The 24027-nt window shown below is 47.7% G+C and overlaps 2 protein-coding genes and 1 pseudogene across 3 annotated transcripts; 2 read left to right on the top strand and 1 right to left on the bottom strand.

Annotated features, from left to right (window-relative positions):
• Positions 1-489: 489 nt before the first annotated feature.
• Positions 490-13819, top strand: LOC127773795 (uncharacterized). The gene is given in 15 exon segments (XM_052299970.1): positions 490-850; positions 963-1073; positions 1170-1196; positions 1295-1362; positions 1716-1813; positions 1990-2035; positions 2842-2934; positions 3251-3361; positions 3931-4126; positions 10560-10660; positions 10662-11024; positions 11232-11341; positions 11629-11687; positions 11965-12152; positions 12760-13819. Coding segments are annotated over 15 exon segments (1842 nt in total). The 5' UTR covers positions 490-768; the 3' UTR covers positions 12949-13819.
• Positions 13820-16242: 2423 nt separating this feature from the next.
• Positions 16243-23965, top strand: LOC127773797 (protein CHROMOSOME TRANSMISSION FIDELITY 7-like). 2 transcript variants are annotated; one of them, XM_052299972.1, is made up of 7 exons: positions 16243-16493; positions 21701-21781; positions 22035-22278; positions 22375-22467; positions 22706-22780; positions 22866-23218; positions 23632-23965. In XM_052299972.1, the coding sequence occupies exons 2-7, from the start codon at positions 21702-21704 to the stop codon at positions 23765-23767; spliced, it is 981 nt and encodes a 326-aa protein (XP_052155932.1). In that variant the 5' UTR covers positions 16243-16493; position 21701; the 3' UTR covers positions 23768-23965. The 2 variants fall into 2 exon arrangements, with proteins under 2 accessions (XP_052155932.1, XP_052155934.1); XM_052299974.1 differs by lacking the exon at positions 16243-16493 and adding an exon at positions 19572-21396.
• On the bottom strand, positions 17270-19628 carry LOC127773798 (probable folate-biopterin transporter 2; annotated as a pseudogene).
• Positions 23966-24027: the final 62 nt, after the last annotated feature.

Below are 24027 nucleotides of genomic sequence, written 5' to 3'. Positions count from 1 at the left end.
ACTTTAACGAAAGTTAAAATGTCCTGTAACCTAGTAAAACGGAGGGAGTATTAAGTACTCCATCCGATTCATATATAACGTTTTGATTTCTTTCCCAGTCTAATATTTAAGATTTAATTAAATTTATAAAAACATAGTAATGTTTTAAAAATACATTCACTATTATATTTAATAAAAAATATTTGGTATACAAGATGTTACTAATTAAACTTATACTCTCTTAATCTCTAAATGTTTAACGCCGTTGACTTTTTAAATCATGTTTGACCGTTCGTCTTATTCAAAAATTTTAAGTAATTATTAATTCTTTTTCTATCATTTGATTCATTGTTAAATATACTTATATATATATATAGTTTTACATATTTAAAAAAATTTCGAATAAGACGAACGGTCAAACATATTTAAAAAAGTCAACGGGGTCAAATATTTAGAAAATGAGGGAGTAGTAAATAGGAAAAAAAAAGTTAAAGCGGTTAACTACCGGAACTTTTTATATTAGCTTCTTAATTTTTGGAAACATAATTTCCACGAAAGGGAAAAATGGCGCTTTACTCGCACGCCTCCTTCTTCCCGCGCGAAAATCCCCCCTCTCCCGCCCAAAACAAAATAAAACTCCAAACCCACCTCCCCTCCCCCCAAATCTCGCTTCCCAAGGAAACCGTGAGAGATCAGACGCCGCGCGCCGCGCTCGAGCTCCTCCAATTCCCCACGCCGCGATCCATTCCGACCAGCTAGGGATCTCGCGCTTCTCCTTCTCCTTCTCCGATGGGGAGGCCGCGGAAGCCGGCGAAGCCCGCGGCCGCGGCGTCCTCCTCCGCCTCCGCCGCCGCCGCCGCCTTCTCGATCGGTACGTGACCGGAAACCCTAACCCCCCACGCCTCGATCCATCGGATCCCTACTAGTGTTTGTTTGCCCGATCGGATTGCGTGATACGGAAAATGGGGCGCGCGTGTTGGCAGGCAACTGCAAGGTGGAGATCCACGGGAGCAGCCTGAGGTGCCAGTCCACGGAGCAGGAGGAGGAGGAGCTCACCATTTCTGGGCCCAGGGGCGCGAAGATCGTCGTGTCTGGTCAGTGCGCCGGGTGGCAATTAGTGGTCCTATTTATTTCTTTGGTCGCAGATCATCTTGTTCTTGACATTTTTCTTTTGTGTGATCTTTGTGCAGTCGACGGGGCCAAGAGTTCTTCAGTTGGTGAGTTCTAGAGTGTTCAAATGGAGGACTAGTGGAAGGGGAGTTGAGTCTGTATTTCTTTTCATTGATGCGGTCTGATCTTTAAGTGTTATCTGCAGGTGACGGTTTTGATTTCATCCTTCTCAGTCCGAGTGATGTCGATGAGCGAAACAAGGCATTGCTTCAGGTGGTTAAATTATACAGCTTCTGCATTAATCATTTCCAGTGCACCAGCAAAGCAAGTGAAAGTGGTACATTATCTCGATTTTATATTTCTTTTGCTGGTAGAGTGCACTTGCTTGCAGAGCTAGAAGGTTTACATGGCCGCATATTGGCTGTGCACACTACTATTAGTAGATGTGTAATTCCTTTTTGCACAAATCGATTTAAAGAAAAGAATAGCTGTATCCATGGTGACAATAGGATTTTCAAATACTACCTCTCAGTCAGTGGCTGATTCCATATTGCAAAACCATTGATCATCGTATCAGAAATACTTGGAATAGGATAATTCATTGGCGTTCTTATACTGATTTTCAGGAGGTACTATTGCTTTATAAGCAAGAACTCCCAACTATGGATTATGCTGCTAACACTGGAAGGAAGTCAGGGTTTCTCGAAAAATGCGTGACAAATGGGTACAATCTTATTCTCTTCTTTATCAGAAAGTATTTCCATACCCACGGTATAATATGACATATATTGGCGATGCTGATACTACTATTCTTGTGTTTCTTTTTATTTGACACAACTACTGCATTTTTATTGTAAAAGTATAAACAGTTTACATTCTGGTTGTATGTCATGTACCCAGGAAGTACAAGACTCTAGTTCTGAGCTCTACTGCAGGGCATGAAGAGGTAAGCATTAAGAACCAGTAGCATCATCTAACCATGTACATCTATTTCACAATGCATAAATACTACTCCGGAGTCTGCACTGATTTCTTGGATTGCTTGTTTGATGTTAATAAATATCTTAGACATAGCATATGATCCTTAAGATCAGTGTGGCAAAAAAATTATTATGACAAGATGAGATAGAAGATTTGAAGTGTTATGCTTCTACCTAAACTTGATATTTTATCCTCAGAAGAAAAAACCTAGGATGCCATAGATGGTTGAGTCTACCAACCAGCTCATTTCCAATTATGTGCTTACTATGTTGATTTAATGTAAGATAGTGTTACTTTTAAACCTTGTGCCTGTTTTCACTTTGGTTAATTGATTATTGGCTTACAAGTAGGCAGCAGCACATATTTAATGATTACATCAGGCCAGGTATGAAGTGCTTAGGTGGCAATAAGAAAACATCCATAAAGGGCAAGGAGATAAATAAGTCTCTTAAGTGATCACAGCTTCAATTCCCCTGTCATAGTTTCCAATTATCTAAAAGATATCCCCGATTAAACTGAGTGAGCCATCAACTTGGTATGGCAACTTCAGATCCAACTATTCTCATTTTCCTTTCATCTCACACGAGCATCCTGCTTAGCACTTGAGAATTAATTTAGCACTTCTAAAAAAATCTGACTAAGTAAACTATGGATAGTGGCTAATGTCTAATGAAACAGAGTTTTCTCTAATTAGCCTTGAAGAATTTTCTGTTCGCTGCAGGCCTTGCAATTAAACTACATTTGATTAAAGCTAATTAATCTTTGACACAGGTAACAGCTGCCTTATCATATCAGCTAGTGCCGGCTGACACACAGTATGCTGAAATACCTCTGGCAGTCGTGAGACCTCCTTATCAACGTGTGGTATGATCAATGTAAATTATATTTCAGTATCAAAACTAGCATCCGTTGCAAGTTTCATTCCTATCCTCTTTGCACTAAGTTTTAAATGAATTGCCTCTGCAAAATTTCTTGGTACTTGGCTTCTTTTCCTACATGAGATCTGTAGGACTAACACCCCGTCACCCAAACTTGAAAAACTAATAGATTTCTTCCTGCGAGTTGCTTATACTCTGTCCTATATATTTGCAGTCATTGATCGATGAAATTCCTTAATCCTTTTTATTTTTTACCCTCTTAAGCTTCATAACTTATGTAATTCTTTAAATGTTTATCTCAGGGTATAGGTCAGCTCTTGTACAAGGAGCTTAGCCAGAGGCTTCGAAATGTTGGCGTCACAACCATATTCTGCTGGGCAGATAATGTCTCAGAAGGATTTTGGCTTAAACAGGCAAGCCAAAATAGATATCTAAATAAATCCAATTGTTTTCATTTCCATTTGCATAATGAATATGCCTTTATTACTTATGTTCAGCAAATGCTAGAGACTAGTAATCTAATGTTGGCACTATTTTAAAGATCGTGTCTCACTTAAGAAACTAAGCTACTAAGCAAGTCTATGTCCTCTAAGCATCATAATCTGGAAATATGACAATGTGAGTTTTCTTATGGAGTGTTCTGTCATCGTGATCAGTAGAAAAGAAATGCCTGATTAGTGATTGTTTATGTATTCTGCCAATCATTAGCTCCTAAAATCTTATACTCCATCTATCCTGAGTTAAAATTATAATTGGCCAGTGCCGCCACCAGTCACACTTAATGGCTACCTACAAGCGACCCAAGTAATGTCAACCGTGGGCAACTAAATTTCCCTTTTTGTAGCAGTTTAGTTCATTATTTGTTAGTGGACTATTAGTCTTATTAACAGATATATCCTACTTTATCAGCACAGATAATCAATTAAGACTTGGAAGTCTATGCTAACTAGATGCTTGGTCTTTGCTTGTGAGTCAATTGCAGGGTTTTGAATCTGTTGGAGAGGTAGATACTAAAGGCAAGATTTGCAGAATTCCAGTAAGGGCCGATATCAAGAGGGCATTATGCTTTCCAGGTGGTTCAATGCTTATGGTTTCACATCTGAAGGATTTGCCAGCTCCTCAAAAGAGTTTACTTTCATCTCAGCAAACATATCAGTTTCACACGTTTGCACCAGATAGTAAGTCTAAGTGAATTCATATTGCTAATTTTCTTTTGGGTTCTGGTATCTCAAACCCGCTATTTCCTGGAACTAATTGTCTAGGCAACTATAATTGTGATATGACATAGATTACATGCAATTTAGCAATTATATGCTTATATATTATACAGGCTTCCTGTAGTTCTGAGCCACTTTTGTGACCTATTACTTGGTTGCAATTTTATTATAATCACATAAATACAATTAATCTAAGTAAATAAAAAATGTAAAGAAGATCGTAGTAGCCTAATATGCCTCACATGGTAGACCAGTATCCATTTACGACTCTTCATTTGTCTTATTAATTTTGACTCTCACCAATCAAGCTTTGACCAGCAATATTTTTAGGATGTCTAATAACATAGCATAAAGTTTGTATGGCTAGATTTGTAATCAAAGTTAGTTAATTTAAATTTTGTATATTTAGAGATATTTTCTTTTGTGATGTTTAAAAATTAACAGTCAAAGTTATATCTGTCAGCGCCAAAATTGGCTGTAAATGTGAGCAGTGATGGAATAAGCCTTGTGGTCCTTCTCTTGCTTTTAGGTTGTTTTTCCCCTTTTAGGACAACATCCTTTCAGTTTTGCTTTTAGCATCTTTCGGTTTTGCTTTTAGCATCCCTAGGACAGCATCTAGGATCTCCTTTATGCTTTATTCAGTTTGGATGCTCTCTAGGACAACATCGCGTTCAAATTTTAGACTAGTGTGGGCAGCAATTAGCTAGCAGCCATCCAGCCAGCTATGGCTATATATATGTATCCAACCTCCCTCGGGAAGGCATGGCTTTTGTGTTTGTGAATGAAGAAAACCAGAAAATTGCCCCATCTCGAGTGCCATCCTCTTCTCAATGAGAGTAACCATTGAAATTCTAACAGCTGGTATCAGAGCCACACTTTCCTGTAGGCTAAACATCTCCTGTTCCACCCCTTCCCAAGCTCGGTTGAGCACTCAGCCAGCAGCAGCAGCAGCACCAGCTGCTCCTCCTTCCCCTTTCCCTTACCCCTCTCCACACAGCAGCCCCCCGGAGGCGTGCCATGTCCGACGTTCGGTCTCGGCGTTCGGTCGCCTCGAGCACTCGGCGTCAGCAGGACGCCGAGCTCGCCGCAGCAGAGGAGCGCAGGCGAGCAATGGCTCAGACTGCTGCAGCAGCAGCGAGGGCGGCCAGACTGGCGGCAGCGGAGTTGGCAGCAGCCAGGGCGGAGGCGGAGGCAGAGGCGGCGGAAGATGCGGCACGTGCGGCGGAGGTAGAGGTTGAGACCTTGCGCAGCAGCATCAACGGCTCCATCGCTGGCGACATCACCGCCGACAGGGAGCTTGAGGAGCTGGCAAGAGGAAGGGCGCGGGAGCGGGCAGAGGGGTGGGCAGCAGCCCACCCCCACGGCGGCGGCGGCGGCCCAAGGGACCGCGCGCCTGCCGACGGGAACCCGAACGGGCGCGGGCGTGCCGGCGGCAGCCCGGAGCCCGCGCGCGGCCCTCGCAGGCAGCGCGGCTCTCCCTCCCCTGACCGGCGCCATGGTCACCACGGCGTCCAGACGGTGGTCAGGGACTTTGGTCCCGGCGGTGGGTGGCCTACCCTCACCAAAACCGACTACATCGAGTGGGCCGCGGTGATGAGGGTGAGGCTCCAGGTGCGGCACATGTGGGAGGCAGTCCGGTACGGCGACGTCGACTACGACGAGGATCGGCGGGCATTGGATGCCCTCATTGCTGCAGTCCTGCCCGAGATGCAGTTCTCGCTTTCCCAGAAGCGGACTGCCAAGGAGGCCTGGGACGCCATCGCTACGGCACGCATCGGCAGTGATCGCGCCCGCAAGTCCACACTGCAGGCACTCCGCAAGGAGTGGGAGAACCTGGCCTTCAAGCCAGGTGAGGATGTTGATGACTTTGCCCTCCGTCTCAACACTCTTTTGCAAAAGATGGTGCAGTACGGCGACGACACCTACAACGAGGAGAGAGCTGTCGAGAAGCTCTTCCGCTGCGTCCCAGAGAAGTATAGGCAGATCGCTCGCTCGATCGAGTCTCTGCTGGACCTCTCCACGATGTCGATCGAGGAGGCGTTGGGTCGCCTCAAGGTCGTCGACGGTGATGAGCCACAGCCTCTCTCAGGGCCTATCACCATTGGAGGGAAGCTCCATCTCACTCGGGAGCAGTGGGAGGCCTCTCAGGGTGACAGAAGAAAGGGGGAGTCTTCTCCCTCGACAGGCGGCCGCAAGCCGCGCAAGGCACGTGGAGGTGTCCAGCTGCGGTGGGCGCGAAGACGCGCTGAGGGTGGCGCTCGCAGAGGCGCCCAGGGCGGCGCCGCCGGCAACCACAAGCCGGTACGAGACGACACCTGCCGCAACTGTGGCAAGCTTGGCCATTGGACCAAAGACTGTCGACAGCCACGACGTGGCCAGGCCCACGTCGCACAGGTGGAGGAGGAAGAGCCGGCTCTGTTCCTGGCACACGCAAGATCGAGCTTCCTCCAGCGGCACCGGCCGCAGCGGCTTTCCTCCACCTTGATGAGCCGAAGGTACTCGTCTCCCTCTGCAACGGCTCCAGCAACGACAAGGCTGATGTGTGGTACCTTGACATCGGCGCCACCCATCACATGACCGGCCGACGGGAGTTCTTCACCGAGTTCGACCCTAGCGTCCGAGGCTCCGTCAAGTTTGGGGACGCCTCCGGCGTGGAGATCAAGGGCGTTGGCTCCGTCACCTTCACCGCGCAAGTCCGGTGAGCACAGGCTGCTCACCGGAGTCTACTACATCCCCGCGTTGAGGAATTCTATCATCAGCGTGGGACAGCTGGATGAGAACGGCTCACGCGTGTTGGTCGAGGACGGACTCATGAGGATTTGGGATCGCCGTCGTCGCCTTCTTGCCAAGGTAACCAGAGGCACTAATCGACTCTACATCCTCGGCGCGCAGGTCGCACAACCAGTTTGCCTCGCCGCTCGTCGGGACAACGAGGCATGGCAGTGGCACGAGCGCTTCGGGCACCTCCACTTCGAGGCCCTGAAGCGCCTCAGTGCCAAGGAGATGGTGCGAGGCATGCCGTGCCTTGACCACGTGGAGCAGCTCTGCGACGTCTGCGTGGTAACGAAGCAGCAGCGGCTCCCCTTTCCCTAGCAGACGAGCTTCTGAGCCAAGGAGCGGCTCGAGCTCGTGCACGGGGACTTATGTGGCCCAGTGACACCGGCCACACCAGGAGGACGACGTTACTTCCTGCTGCTCGTCGACGACCTCTCCCGCTACATGTGGGTGATGGTCCTCGGCAGCAAGGGAGAGGCTGCGGATGCCATCAGGCGTGCGCAGGCCGCTGCAGAGGCGGAGTGCGGCCGCAAGCTGCGCGTGCTGCGCACTGACAACGGCGGCGAATTCACGGCGGCTGAATTCACGTCGTACTGCGCTGATGAGGGCATTCAGCGCCACTACACCGCGCCGTACAGCCCGCAGCAGAACAGTGTCGTCGAGCGGCGCAACCAGACGGTTGTGGGGATGGCTCGGGCTCTCCTCAAGCAGAGGGAGATGCCGACCATCTTCTGGGGGGAGGCGGTGGTGACAGCCGTCTACATCCTCAACCGCTCGCCTACCAAGGCCCTCGATGGCAGGACACCGTACGAGGCTTGGCATGGGTGCAAGCCGGCGGTCTCCCACCTACGGGTCTTCGGCTGCCTTGTGTTCGCCAAGGAGCTTGGCCACATCGGCAAGCTCGACGACAGGAGCACCCCGGGGGTGTTCATTGGCTACGCGGAGGGCTCGAAGGCCTACCGCATCCTCGACCCGGAGACACAGCGTGTGCGCACAGCGCGCGACGTAGTGTTCGACGAAGGGCGAGGGTGGGTATGGGACAAGGCGGTGGATGATGGTTCGACTCTGACGTACGACGACTTCACCATCGAGTACGTCCACTTCGAGGGAGCTGGGGGAGTAGGCAGCTCTTCTTCACCGAGCGTGTCTACCCCAGTCCCCGAGCCTCCATCGACTCCAACACCAACACACCCTCGGGCCACGACTTCGACTACGACGAGCTCTTCGTCGACACCACCCCAGCCGGTGTCCCCACGCGCTCCAGCACCAACAACCACTCCTCCGGGCACGTCTACTCCGACGCCAGCTCGTGTTGAGCGCAGCCCGGTGGAGTTCGCTACTCCGCTCTCCCATGACAGGGAGCGCATCGACGCGTACCACGACGGCGAGCAGCTACGGTACCGTACGATGGAGGATCTTCTCGGCGACCAGCCGGTGCCGGGACTGGTGCCTCGCGACCTGGAGGCGCAGTTGCACCTTGCGTGCGACGACGGTGAGCCTCGGTCTTTTGCAGAGGTCGAGAAACATGCGGCATGGCGTGCCGCGATGCAGTCGGAGATGGACGCGGTTCAAGAGAACCGCACCTCGGAGCTTGCTGACCTCCCTCGTGGTCACCGCGCGATCACCCTTAAGTGGGTGTTCAAGCTGAAGAGGGATGAAGTCGGAGCCATCGTCAAGCACAAGGCTCGCTTGGTGGCACGCGGCTTCGTGCAGTAGGAGGGGATCGACTACGATGATGCCTTCGCTCCCGTGGCACGGATGGAGTCCGTGCGACTCCTCCTTGCGCTGGCTGCTCAGGAAGGCTGGGGTGTCCATCACATGGACGTCAAGTCGGCATTTCTGAACGGTGACTTGAAGGAGGAGGTCTACGTGCACCAGCCGCCGGGATTCGTGCTCCCCGGCAAGGAGGGCAAGGTGCTACGCCTGCACAAGGCCCTCTACGGCTTGCAGCAGGCACCGAGGGCGTGGAATGCCAAGTTGGATTCCACGCTCAAGGGGATGGGCTTCGAGCAAAGCCCGCACGAGGCGGCCATCTACCGGCGGGGCAATGGAGGAAATGCCTTGCTGGTGGGTGTCTACGTCGACGACTTGGTGATCACTGGCACCAAGGATGTGGAGGTGGCGGCGTTCAAGGAGGAGATGAAGGCCACCTTCCAGATGAGTGATCTGGGGCCTCTCTCCTTCTACCTGGGGATCGAAGTGCACCAGGACGACTCCGGGATCACGCTTGGACAGACCGCCTACGCCAAGCGCGTCGTTGAGCTGGCTGGGCTCACTGATTGCAACCCAGCTCTCACTCCGATGGAGGAGAGACTGAAGCTGAGCCGCGACAGCACGGCGGAGGAGGTGGATGCTACACAGTACCGGCGCCTTGTGGGGAGCCTTCGCTACCTCACCCACACACGGCCGGACTTGGCCTTCTCCGTCGGCTACGTCAGTCGGTTCATGCAGCGACCGACGACGGAGCACCAGCAGGCTGTGAAGAGGATCATCCGCTACGTTGCGGGGACTCTCGACCACGGTCTCTACTACCCGAGGTGTCCTGGCAAGGCACACTTCGTCGGGTACAGCGACAGCGACCACGCCTGCGACATTGACACCAGCAAGAGCACGAGCGGGATTCTCTTCTTCCTCGGCGAGTTCCTCGTTAGCTGGCAGTTGGTCAAGCAGCAGGTGGTGGCCCTGTCTAGCTGCGAGGCTGAGTACATAGCGGCATCCGCCGCTTCGACCCAGGCGCTCTGGCTTACTCGACTGCTTGGTGATCTCCTCGGTAGAGACACTGGAGCGGTAGAGCTCAGGGTGGACAGCAAGTCCGCTCTGGCCCTGGCAAAGAACCCCGTTTTCCACGAAAGGAGCAAGCACATCCGGGTGAGGTACCACTTCATCCGAAGCTACTTGGAGGAAGGGAGCATCAAGGTGAGCTACATCAACACCAAGGACCAGCTTGCGGACTTGCTCACCAAGCCTCTTGGGAGGATCAAGTTCCTCGAGGTCTGCTCCAGGATTGGGATGGCCCAACTTTCCCACAAGACGACGCACAAGACTTAGGGGGAGAATGATGGAATAAGCCTTGTGGTCTTTGGTCCTTGTGGTCCTTCTCTTGCTTTTAGGTTGTTTTTCCCCTTTTAGGACAGCATCCTTTCAGTTTTGCTTTTAGCATCTTTCGGTTTTGCTTTTAGCATCCCTAGGACAGCATCTAGCATCTCCTTTATGCTTTATTCAGTTTGGATGCTCTCTAGGACAGCATCGCGTTCAAATTTTAGACTAGTGTGGGCAGCAATTAGCTAGCAGCCATCCAGCCAGCTATGGCTATATATATGTATCCAACCTTCCTCGGGAAGGCATGGCTTTTGTGTTTGTGAATGAAGAAAACCAGAAAATTGCCCCATATCGAGTGCCATCCTCTTCTCAATGAGAGTAACCATTGAAATTCTAGCAAGCAGGGGGAGTATTTAAGGCACATTACAAGCCTTAATTACAGAAACTGCTAGCCAAATATGCTTTATCCATTCAATGTTGAGAGCAATCTACTTACATTTAGCTTAATGGTATGAGCACTTGTGCATTTGCACAAAATAAGTTCAATTTATCTCGAGTGATTTTTTGTGGTCTTTTTCAGGCATCTCTCCAAGTGATACCGGTACTTCAACTCCCTCCTGTGAAAAATTGCTTCCGCAGACAGTTGCATGCCACAAGGTCAGCAAGACTGCAGCAGTGGAAAAAAAATGAAGATTTCCATGGTACCGGAGGATGTTCATTTTCTGACCAACAAGAAAATAAACGTACACATGAAACCTCATCATCTTCACTAAAGTCAAAAAGAGTAAGATGTTCCCAACATTCTGACCATCACCAAGACATGAATCAAAATGAGATCTGTGGCAAACCCCTTTCTATAAGCAACACCCCCATACATGAAAATTCAGTGCATCTGATGCCCAACGAACTTTCTAATCCAAGCATGGTAGGTCATGTTAAAAGCAAAATATCAGGAGATGCAAAGGCCAATATCAGTTCCAATGGAAGTCCTTCTGTTATGCTCATGAATATTGCCGATGAAACAAAGAAGACACAACTTATAGAGGTAATTTCTGTGACAATCTTCATCTTTGAGAAAATATAAGCGCCATGTCTAATGTTAAGGGAATATGAATCATGAGGATGCACTCATTGCACAACTAGGCAAATTTTGATGCATTGAATAAAATGCATTATTCTTTCCCTTCCTTTTTTGTTACTGCAATGCAATTTCTCTTCTTTAAGATGAAGTAAGTTGTGAATCATGTCGCAGGTAGTTGAGATGCTTGGCGGAGTAGTCACTTGTGAAGGAAATTCATGCACTCATGTCATTACTGGAAAAGTTCGAATGACTATGAATTTCTGTATTGCTTTGTGCTCTGGGTAAGTTTTCATCTAATTTCTCCTTCAACAAACCACAGACGCCTTATGCTTCCATCTTATTTCAAACTATAAGAAAAATATGGTTTCTTGTGTTTACCCTCACTTAATTCAAAATTTCATGTATGATGTTCAAACATGGTACTCATTGTAGAGTACTCCCTCCGTCCCAAAATATAAGCATTTTTAGCTATGAATACCTGTGTCCAGATTCATAGCTAAAAATGCTTATATTTTGGGACAGAGGTAGTAAGAATTTTGAATAACTAGAAACCATATACTCCTTGCAGAGCCTGGATAGTTTCTCCAAAGTGGCTGAAGGAAAGCTTCAAAAAAGGGAAATTTGTAGGTGAGCAAAAACTCGATAACTGTAGGTTTGATGTGTTTTTGTGCTGTCAAATATATGAAAAAACATGAGCAAGAAATTTTCATAGTTTCTTTAGTTCGTGGAGGCTGGAGCTCTTATTGTAATTAAGTAGGTGTTTAAACCCCTAGTACTCCATCCATATTGAACAAATGTACTGCATGAATGTTCAAAGTTAAAAAAAAGCATTATTACTTAAAGTCCATGGTAAAAAGCAACGACTTATCTCCTTCCATTCTCTTGCTCTTTTCTGCTTTCCTAGGAGAAGCAGAATATGTTTTTCAAGATGATGAATTTAAGGTGAAATACAAGTCTGAACTGAGAGATGCAGTTGTGAGAGCTAAAGAGAGGCCTTGCTCATTATTTTCTGGCTACACTTTCTGTCTGACGAAGAACATCCAGCCCTCCGTCAATGTTCTCTCTCGCATCATTAAATCTTCTGGTGGCAAGGTAACTTCATATTGTCAAGCTGTTTCAAAATCATGTATACCCAAACTTCTGGTGAATATATGCCACTTTTTATATTTGGGATTGATACCTTAACTTTAGAAGGTGTTGTATACAGCTACATAATCCCTCCGTTATACATTATAAGATGTTTTGGTCTCTTCATCCTTCGACTAGATTCACTATCATTCATATGAATTTGGACACATATGAAGCACATTAATGGATGCATTAATGAATCTATTCAAAACCCAAAACATCTTGTAATGTGAAACGGAGGTAATATTTATTTGAGATTCATCATGACCCATGGGAATTATGTAGAACTTCTATATTCTAGTGTCAGACATGAATTTTTTGCAATGATCTTTCAACAGCTTCTATTACCAGTGATGTTCAAATGTAAAAAGTCTTATACTTCGGTTACAGAATAGTATAAAATATTTACATAAAGACGATAGTTAAACTAAATGCATCGCTTTGATGAATTACTGGCAAACTGCTGCCTGTGTGCTTAAATGGTTGAATGTCACCATTAGTTCTGAGTTAGCAAATGCAGTTATACTAGTACTTCATTGAGGAGTATTATTCAAATATATTTACTTTACAGCTCATCAATAAGCTGGATGACATAACTCAGCCCTTGAAGACAATCTTCTTAGCGTGTGAAGAAGATATGGAACTTGCATTGGATGCTGCAAAAAGAGGCATCAAAACATTCAGCGGTGAGTGGTTCTTGAGCTGTGTCATGACACAAGAGCTTGACCTTGAGGCCCCTCAGTTCACTGAATCTCTCTGATAGTAGGCCTTTAGTTTTAGTCAATACAGACTTCATCCTAACTAATACCTCGTTAGTTGGAACTGTAAATTATTCTTTTGGTATCTGAACGGTTAATGTTTATGTGTAAATATGAACATTATATTTTTTTAGACCTCTATAAACTATCGAGCTATATTTATGCTCGGAAACTTTGGTGCAATTGTTGTATGATTTGAATGAATATTCTTAAGTTCTAACCGGGCTAATCTGGTAAATATAAATGCAAGAAGATTTCAGACACATTTTAACATTAGTTTTGTTGCATATTGTGGTTTGCAACAGTTTTTCTTTTAGCTTTTGTTTGGCTATATTAATTGGTTGCCATGTTTGTGAGCAGTAAGTTACATAAAAAAAAATACTCTATATAAGAGGCATATACGTTTTTCTTACGGATCATGAGCCTTAACATGGTGTTTTATAGGCAGTGAGATGATGTTTGGTACATATCCTTGAAAATGTAGAGTAGAAAGATAGCATAGGTTTCAAAAATTATATGGAGATGGCATGCAAAACTAATCATATACTATCATGACAACTGAATCATATCTAATCCATCAGCATGGATCCATTCCATTAGCGTCCTTTCCACTCCCCATCACCTCATGGCTTCACCTCTAGCTTCACTGTTTCTGGAGCTAGAGTCTAACCAAATGCTCCGTCTGTCCCAGAAAGAATTAACCTAGGATAGGAGGGGATGTGACTCCTCCTAGGTTGATGTATGTGGATATAAGGGGTGTCCACATCCCCTCCTAGATTGATTCTTGTTGGTACGGAGGGAGTAGTTTTAGATCTACCAAAAAATGAGTGAAAGCGAGCTAAAGTGATCTGAAAAGATAAACTAGAGAGGTGGAGCAGGGTTTAGGCTGCTGTACAACTCTACTCCAGATTTCGTTTCTGGGGAGTTTGGAGTCTGCCGAACATAACCCTATTTAAAATTACATTAAAATATGTTATTATAAAAATGATAAGGTTTTGTACTGAAGTAGTAGTATTTGGGATAAGAAAACGAAAAAGATAGAGCAAATTTTGCTACAAAACTTTTAAAATTTATGTAATTTGTTGGCAAAGATGTTTCACACCTGAAAGACATCTTAGAAAATTGATAATTTGCTAGTGGACACTTTTGGCTTAATTGAAAAGAGAGATTCATCAAATAGATGAGAATGCCCCTTGGGCCATAGGCTTCTAACATAGTATTGGAGTAAAAATTTGAAAATTATGCAGCTCTAATTTCGCCATCACTTAAAGTATATCGCTAACGTAGATCATATTCCAACTTCACCCTAGCATTAGGTTATAAGCTTTTAATCCTAAGGGCATTCTTGTATTTTTTAAGCATCTCTTTTTAATTGAGTCGAAAGTGATATTTAGCACATTACCAAATATTTAAAGGTGTCTGTCAATTACCAAATATTTAAAGATATCTATCAATCATGACACTTTTTTCGATGTCTACTGGTAAATCGCATGAATTTCAAGTGTTATAGTATGTAGCAAAATTTGCTTAAAAAAATGGATGACCTCACCCGAGTTCCCCATCAGAAGCAAACCCTCACTCACTTGGACTCAGTTTCGGTGACATTGTGTAAGCATGTCACAATGTGACATTCGGTGGATCTCAGCCATCCAATCCCCATCCAACGACTGCCTTGATTGGGCCCGCCTGCAGGTCAAGAAAATCCCCAATCCATCCATCACGGCGGGAGACGGCGCTCCAATCCATCCATCCCGCGCGCTTCGCTGCCCTCGTTCGCCCGCCGCCACGAGCTGGGAGGCGCGCCGCCGCCGTGACTCGCCGGGCTCGCCGCGAGTGGGGAGTGGTCCGGGCGTCTGCCGCGGCCGCGGCTGGAGGCGCGTGGAGGCGGCCGGCTGTGCCGCGTGGAGGCGGCCGGCCGCCGGCCCTGACGTCGACGAGGTCCGGCCGCCATTGCTCCGCCTCGAGGTCACGATTTCCCTGACGTCGACGAGGTCTGGTCGCCATTGCTCCGCCGCGCGAGGCGCCCGAGCTCGCCTCCCCGTGTCTGGCCGTCGCCGCGAGCCAGCTGGGAGGCTCGCCGCCGCCAGGGAGGAGACTGGACAACCGCCGCACGAGGCCAGGGCTGGGGCCCTGCCGTGCCGCCGCAGCCGGAGGCGCTGACGGCGTGCTGGTTGTCCGTGCTGCTATGAAGCGAGGATGCCATTGTCCTTGTGAACAACTCATGAAAAAGAAACATCTGAAGATCCTGACGTTGGCGGAGCACATAGTTTGAGATGCTTACATACTTGCAATTTACTTGTTAGTTCTGCAGAATGAAATGGACCCTCAAAAGATTACATGAGCTGATAGACAAATCACATTCTGTACTAGTACTATATATTTAACCTCTGTAGTATTGCATTCCATTCAGATGGAAACGCATACATTGCTTATGTTCTCTTGTTAAACCTGAAACTGCAACCGAACTCTTGTGTTTTCTGATCTCAAAGTGTTTCAGTTCATGTGTTACATCATGTCATCATGCCATCCTATTCTTTTCCTGCTGGGACTTGAAGAAGTTATAAAGCTTCATTAACACCTTGTTCTCTCTTTGCTTCTGATTTCACCTTAATCTCCCAATCAAATATGTGTATTTACTCAGTACATCAACTGCACATGAGCTGATATCTGTTTGGCCATGATCTTTGTCTTGGAAGAAGCATGTAGAGTTTATGTGATGTTATTTTCTAAAAAAATTGACAGCAAGCTTTGCAGCAAGAAATTAAGTCAAGGCTTTGCAGCAAACTAAGCATTAGAGGCGGAGCAATGGCGTCCGGACCTCATCCACGTTTACCTCGAGGCCTCGAGGCGGAGCAATGGCGGCTGGACCTCGTCGACGTCAGGGCCGGCGGAGCAATGGCGACCGGACCTCATCGACGTCAGGGAAATCGCGACCTCGAGGCGGAGCAATGGCGGCCGGACCTCGTCGACGTCAGGGCCGAGGCCGGCCGACTCCACGTGCCTCCGGCCGCGGCCGCGGCGGACGCCTGGACCACTCCCCACTCGCGGCGAGCCCGGCGAGTCACGGCGGCGGCACGCCTCCCAGCTCGTGGCGGCGGGCGAACGAAGGCAGCGAAGCGCGCGGGATGGATGGATTGGGGCGCCGTCTCCCGCCGTGGTGGATGGATTGGGGATTTTCTTGACCTGTAGGCGGGCCCAATCAAGGCAGTCATTGGATGGGGATTGGATGGCTGAGATCCACCGAATGTCACATTGTGACATGCTTACACAATGTCACCGAATCTGAGTCCCACTCACTTCTCCCCATCTCTCTCGCTCCGCTTCTGTGTTTCCGGCGGAGGCACGGCCACCCCCACCCTTCTCCCCCACCTCGCCTCCTCCTCGGGCTCGCCGCCGGCGAGCAGGGCACCGTGGGGGGACACGGCGTCGACGGGCCTCCTCTCCTCCCCGACCCCGCCCTCTAGCCTTCTCCCCCTTGCGTGCGGCCTCCTCGCACGCGCGCGCGGGTACCACGAGCATCCCGGTGATCGAAAAATCGAAATCGAAGGTATTGCAATCCTTCCCCCCCGCATAGCCCTCTCCCTCCCCCTCGTCCTCCGCGGTCGCTTCATGTTCCGGCGTGGTCGTAGGTCGCAGATCCGTTAGGGGCTTGGGGGCTGGTTTCATCCCCTCCGGTTTAAAAATCCATCTAGTTTTTGTCTCGATTACATTTGTTTTGACGCATTTGTGCGTTGTGCGTTGTGCAGTGCTAAATTACCACTAATAGTCTAGTGATTTAGATTTTTTTTTTCAACAAAAAAAAAGCTGAACCCTATGCCCCACGTTAGGTTAGCCTCTCTACATCAGGCGTATGAACTACTCTAGCACAGTTTCAGCAAGTTCCATTCTGGCTTTGAATGGAATGGTTTGCCTCTGTCTGTCTGTGTCTATGACAGTATCATACTATCTTGTGAGCACCTTTGGAATTCATGAATTTTACAGAATTTTCACATGATGAAACAGTTCAAGTCACATGAAATTCCTCGAAAAATCATACGTCCCAAAAGGACGCTTGAACAAAACAGAAAAACACACACACCCAAAAAAACCCCGAAGGAACTGCCTCAATATCCTTCCAAATGATACTGTGTGCTTCTTTCTGTTATAAAAAATGAAAGGAAAACGAACTGTTGTTTCACCTATAACCTATTGATGTGCTGTTGCTGATGATACATAAAGAACTAGTCTACCAAAGAGTGGAGAACAGAACCAGAACGCCATTGGTAATTTGGTATAGAATGAATCGTGGATGGAAGACAAGTATCCTGTTCATGAGCTTGTCAGTCAACTCCCACGGTCTTGTAGCTCGTTCATGAGAGGAATCAACTCCACAGTACCCGTTCCAGCATCGACCACTTTAATTCTTTCATCTTCGACAGCCACATTCAGAGCATGACAGCTAGAATCATCTGCGACAAGGACGGAAAATTCAGCAGTGTCTTGACCTCCTTTCCTAGCTTCAGTAGATTCATTGTCCTGAAGCATCTCTGCCGGGAGGAGCATTGAGTTTTGGTCACTCTGGGGAACAAGAAACAGCAGCATCAGCGGGAGCAGCCTCGACAAGTTTCTGATCAGGACGGCAACCCAGAGGTTACTGAACTCCGTTCGAGTCACATTCAGCAAGTGCAGCATCAGGCCACCCCACCAGCCAGACATCAGCAACCCGGCATTTTGGATGGACATGAGCAGCGCATAGAAAGTTCCTTCGATGCCTGGAGGACAAAGCTTGGAGCAAAGCACGAGGAGCGGCAACCATTTGAGCCTCCCAACCATCTGGGAGACACTGTTGTCGATCACCGCAAAGACATAATCCGGAATGCCGATTCTTGTGTTGAGCCGGGTCACCATTATCAGATCGAGCATTCCTGCCAGGCTTGAAAGAACTTGGCCCCAGAATAGCACGCCGCGGAAAGGGTAGTCCTTCAGTGAAATTTGGTATAGTAAAACTCCGAGCAGCGAACCGATTGAACCGACCGAATACACAAGGCCAATAAATTCCTGAAATAAACGATCGAATGACGCAATCGAAGTGTCATCAGATGATTAAAATTAGAAGAAGGTCAAATAACTGAATTTATCTAAAACCACACCTCATTATATGGATTTAACAGTGGTATGCATTCTCAGTATTACAGTCCATGCAAATGATGCGATGAACTGATGATATCTAGCAAATATCTATATGCAGGAATGTGCATACCTCAGAGAATCCTGGTCCCACTATTGGATCAGTGTACCAGTAGAACATTCCTGCTTGGATATCCAGGCTTAGACTGAGAGAAACATACATATACACACACGGCCGCCAAACTTCGGCACACTTCAGTGTTGCCCCCATGGACTGAATTGCTTTGTAGAATTTCCTATGAACCTGAATCCATCAAAGCACTCAAGTGGCATCACTGTCCATGCCTGAATTCAGCAATCTCAACACACAAAAGGAAAGGTGTTCAAATTTTGTCTTGACATTCTGACCTGCTTGTAATCGAAATCTGTAACTCGCCTCTCCTTCAGCAAAACACCAGCCAAGAACACCAGTGCAGAAGGGATGCTTAGTAATCCAAGAACACCCTTAGAACAAGAAAAGAAAAAAAAAGCAAGAATCACAATCATATCAATTGACATTGTGTGAGAAAACAAATGATGATGCAAATCATTATCTAAGGTCAGGGAATATCACACCTGAGACCCCATGGAGTGGACAAGAAGACCACTGATGGAGAATCCAAGCAATGCCCCAACGGAGGAGCTGAACCCGCACAGGCTCTGCATGTCTGCGGCTAGCGGCTGGTGCGTGATGCTGTTCTGAGCAACCAGCGCGTCCACCGTCACGTCGGCCACCGCCGCGCCCGCGCTCTGCGCCGTCAGCGCCAAGATCGCCGGCATGATGCCCAGCTTGCGATGGAGAGAGAGCGTGAGCATGGACGACGCCCCAATCACTCCTGAATGAATCACCGAGAGAAGTGATCAAGTAAGGCGAAAGCCTTCGAACTGCGAGATGGGATCGAGGAGGCGGAGGCTGCAATCCCCTCACCGGTGAGGAGGAAGTACGGGCGGCGGCGGTAGCCGGCGACGGGGACGACGTCGGTGAGCAGGCCCCAGATGGGCTTGACGACCCAGGGGGTGCTGACGAACCCCTGGTAGAAATGCGCCGCCGACGGCTGCACGCGCTGCACGTCCTTCCAGTAGTACCCCGCCGTGACGCCGCCGACGGCGTCGCTGACGCCCTGGCAGGCCCTGTAGACGGCCACGACGGCGAGCACGAAGCTCCAGTGCAGCTTGCGGGACAGACATCGGAGCCAGCCGCTGGGGAAGGAGGCGCCGCCGCCGGCTTCTCGAAGCGCCGTGTCGTCGTCCTCCTCCTCTTAGCGATCCATCTGGGCAGCGATTTCTTGCCGGGGGTTTCTTGGGGATCTACGGCGGAAGCCCGCCGGAATTCGCACGGCTAGAATGCAGGTCTCGCGATTGCTCGGTGGGAGAGATTGACGAGGCGCATCTTGGCGTTGGCGAGCTGAGCAAGAGCAAGTGTGTGTTGATGGGTATCTGCGCTCAAGGTTTTGACTTGACAACCCCCTCCCCCCCCCCCCCCCCCCACCCACCTTGCAACTATTATAGTACTTTATACTCCTACTAATTTAACCATGGTAATTTTGCACCATTAATCTATGTACTAGTAGAAAACTAGGCAACATGTCAACACTAATTTTGCCTTTGTGCCTTTTACTATTGCGCATCACCTCTTTGCACTGCGTTATTACTGCGTAGCTGCTTACGACCTGATCAAGGCCCGACAGGAATTAATAAGTGAATATGAAATAAGTTCACTTTCGACATTTAAATGCTGAGTTTGAATTGCGTCCTTATCCACAATACCAGTATAATATGTCAGTTAATTTATAATATCGGTGTACCCGAGATTCTAAAATAGTATAACACCCCATTTTAACTGACATGATTAGCCAACTATGATCATACTGATCGAGTAAGCGTGAGACCCACATGAGCCCCATATATCAGCGGTCAACTCTTTTTTTCCTTCATCGCCCCTTCTCTCTACCCATCCCTCTTGCCAATTTCTCTCCACCGGTGGAGAAGGCCAGAAGGGCGGTGAGCAGCGGGAAGAAGGATAGCGGCCAATGGGAGAGGGGTGACAACCAGTGGACTAGAAGACCTTGAGCTTGCCACGCGGCTGCTCGAGCAACCCTCACCCTCAGGAACCCAGCATCGACCTCGATCGCGTAACATCATGTTGCCCCCTCGGCTTACCCCGATGGCAACACAAGCTACGTGGCCAAGGTCACTACGGGGTTCTTGAGCATGATGGCTTTTCCAGCAGCTGCTCCAGTTCCTGTCGGGAGAGAGATGGGGAAAAGGGATGGGTAGATAGATATTAGGTAAAGGGACTCGGTAGAGAGAGTTGGCTGCTAACATGTAAGACCCATGTGGGTCTCACGCTGACTCAACCAGATTGATAATAGTCAACTCGTCACGTTAGTTAAAACTGGATGTTATACTGTCATGTGACCTCGGTTACACCGATTTTGCAAATTGGTTGAAGGACACAATCTAAACTCATCGTCAATAAGAGAGACCTAAAGTGAACTTATTATAATGAATATTGACTATTGAGTTGGCCCAGCAGCCCACCATGTTCATAAGAATAAGGTCCACGACAACTGCTGCTCACCTACTCTCCGCCTCTCCCAGTCTCCTGTTCGTTCCTCTCTCCCAAGTCTAGGGATGAAAGTGGTTGGAAATGGTCGGAAACGGCATCATTATTTTATTATTTTTTAAAAAACAAGCAGAAACGGTCGAAAAATTTTCATATTCATGAATTCATCTATTTAGTGTCAACTTCAATGCCATGCCGATAGAAATTAAAAAAACTAAATTTTAAAAACGATAACCATCGATAAAAATATTATTATTATATTAGTTTTACGGAAACGGTATCGGTACGGTCGGAAAATTTCCATACCATTTTCACCCCCAGCCAAGTCCCAACAACGTTCCGAGGTCACAGCGCTCGTCCGGGCGTCCATCGCTGCCAATTTCAGGCCCGTTGTTTTGGCGCCCGAATCCCCCTCCCGCATTTTTCCCCTTCAGAAAACCCCGCGCGCGCAGCCTTCTCGATTCCTGCCCGTCCGATCCGCCCTCACGGCCTCACCGCCTCATCTCCGCCGTCGATTGGGCCCTAACCCCACCGACCACCCGCGGCCCTCGTCTTCCTCCTCGCCGCGCCCCCTTTCACAACGGAGCCGGGCGCTGTCCCCCCCTCCGTGCTGCACCGCAAACCAGCCGCCGCCTCCCGTCAAGGCTGTCCTTCGCCGCCGCAGCCGTGAGGGCATCCCTCCCCCTCCCCGCCGAGTGAGCTACACCAGCCTCTTTCCCCCCCTGCCCCGTGCTGGACGGTGAGTGGCATTCTTCTTCCCCCTTTAAAAGTTTTCTAGGGTTGATGTGTATATCTCGTTTAGGTCTGGGGATTTTTGGGTATGATACTTCTTGATTTTGTTAGGCTACTCATATAGCATATGGTAGTTCAGATTTGGATGTGTCTTGCACATATGTTGGGTTCTGCACACTGGTTAATTCTGTAGTTTAGCTATTTTCACATAGAGGTTGCACATATGCATGCTAATAATTTGCTGGCAAATTTGCATAATTCACCGCCGCCACCGCCGCGTCCGTTTCTTCACTCTCCGTCTTTCCAAGCAGCATGACGAGAGGCGAGAAGGGGATGCAGCCCAAGATCAGTGCGTTCTTCAAGCGTCAGGCCCCCGAGCCCGAGACGAGCAGGTTCTTCATCTTGGTCCCCTCTTCAAATCTGTTAGCTGTAGCGATCCGGTACCAAATATTGCCGGATTCCACTCTAGTAGCAAATTTCTGCAATATTCCATCAATTAGAGCGAATATTAAAATCGCTCGTCAGGTTGGAAAAAAATGGTTGTTGATTTAGTTCTCGTTAATTCCCAAGCATGCTGTCCAACATTGGCATGTTCCTGGATTCAGATTTGATAATGGACTGATCAATCTTTGTTGATTTGGTAAGTGGCGGTGACACGCATAGGGAAGGAACCTGCGGGACGGAGGTGAAGAGGCCCAAGAGCTGTGCGGATGGCAAGGTCCTCAACAAGAAGAGGAACTACGCGCAGTTCCACCTGGAGCTTGGGCAGCCCGATTTTCTCCTCCACATGTGCTCGGTTTGTGGCATGATGTACGCCCGCGGGAACGACGATGACGAGAAGGCTCACAAGGCATACCACAAGAGTTACTTCGAGGGCGTCCCGTTCAAGGTGTTGCACCTGATGTATATTTGTGAATCTCACTCTTCTGTTCATCTCGTGTTATAAATTTCTGTGAAGAGTTTATGACAAATGTTTGAGTTGCAGGGTTGGCGCAATGAAACCGTGGTCGCGAGGTCTGAAGGTGGGGATCGGATAATTCTTGTGACCGATGAAAATTCATGTGCTCGGAACAGCAAGGTATTTTGCCTGAATGACTAACTGTATTGCTTAGATAGTTGAAAGAAATCACTAATTGGGGTCTTGGGGAAATGAATATTGAAAAGAGTGGGTTCCTCATAGTTCTAAACTGTAGAATGTGTGTCTTTACTAACTGCGAAGTTTCTGATCCAATTTTGCAACCACTTTACATTTACGAGAAGTTCAGAAGCAGATTGCAGACATTTTATGATTATGTAATGTCATGTGAATATTTCAGGTCCAGGAGGTGATCAAAGTGGTACAGAAGGAGCTGGGGTTTGGTGAAGGTCAGCTCCTTCACAAGCTTTGTAAGGTAACATCAGCTCTTAGTTCAAATATGACAACATCTATGCACATATATTCACCCTAATGGGTAAAACCTCATTTGCGTTGCATAGGTATATTTGTTCATATCTAGTCAGAGGATAGTGGGATGCCTTGTTGTGGAACCAATCAAAACAGCACATAAAGTGATTCCAGGCTCCACAGAGGAAAACGGCAGTGATCTGCCTGTTGATAAAATTGAACCAGTCAAAACAAACCATACATTAGAGTTCGGGAAAATCAGTTTTAAGAGGGAAGTCCTGAAACGGCATGATCATTCAGACAAGAACAAAGAAGAGTACCGAGATCCTGGTGCTATAATATGTGAAAAGGAAGATGTTCCTGCACATTGTGGATTTCGAGCAATTTGGGTTGTACCGTCACGCAGAAGAAAGCGAATAGGGTCACAACTGATGGATGCTGCTAGGTAAGTTCTAAGTTTGATGCGCATTCTCACCTACTTTGCTTCACTTAGCATCTTTCTTTTTCGCAGCATTCCTGCAATGCCCGTCTTGAACTCTTGATAGCATACATTGTTCTTTTTGGGGGGAATACGCAAAAGGCTTGCGCATCATTGCATTAAGAGAAGGATAGCATGCATTGTTCTCTGTAACAACAATGTATAGATCCATCATAGCATGCATTGTCAATTTGGACAAATTCCAAGCTTTTGACCAGATTATAGGACTAATAAAACTATTTGTTAACTGACATCACACTGCAAATATCACTGAATTATTTATCTGTCTGTCCAGTTGTTCTCTTCTATGCTCTGCAAGCATTTCCAAGAGTTTGATATTATCTTATCTTGCTAAGGCACTCTCCATTCGTCTTCTGCAGGAAAAGCTTCCTTGAAGGCGAGACTTTGTGCATCTCACAGTGCGCTTTCTCACCGCCTACTTCCTCCGGGAAGGCGCTGGCACGCAGCTATTGCAAGACCAGCGCATTCTTAGTCTACAAGGAGCAAGATGCATAGGAGATGCTGCAGAAGATGTTACATATCTGAAACTTCTCTTCCCATTGTAAAAATTGCTTTGCTGGGGATATATGTGAAACATAAACAGGCATGTTCTGCTTTTAGTGTAAGTCTAAGCACCAGAAGCAGTGCGTTTTTGCAGAATCTCTATGTATTGACACTTTGGATTTCCTGATCAGCAGCATTTTCTGAATATCATTTCATATTAGTAGCTTGCAATCTTCCTTGGGGAAGATGAGATCTTTATTAGTCCTTGGGAG

Source organism: Oryza glaberrima, chromosome 5 (assembly GCF_000147395.1).
Source record: "Oryza glaberrima chromosome 5, OglaRS2, whole genome shotgun sequence".
NCBI lineage: Eukaryota > Viridiplantae > Streptophyta > Magnoliopsida > Poales > Poaceae > Oryza > Oryza glaberrima.
This window is presented reverse-complemented; position numbering and strand designations above follow the sequence as displayed.

What these genes read in the sequence shown, in the direction of transcription:
- LOC127773797 (XM_052299972.1), top strand. Translation starts at nt 21,702, where the DNA reads ATGACGAGAGGCGAGAAGGGGATGCAGCCCAAGATCAGTGCGTTCTTC. An exon ending in CCCGAGCCCGAGACGAGCAG is followed by an intron (nt 21,782 to 22,034) that starts GTTCTTCATCTT and finishes TGATTTGGTAAG; the next exon opens with TGGCGGTGACACGCATAGGG. An exon ending in CATGTGCTCGGAACAGCAAG is followed by an intron (nt 22,468 to 22,705) that starts GTATTTTGCCTG and finishes TGAATATTTCAG; the next exon opens with GTCCAGGAGGTGATCAAAGT.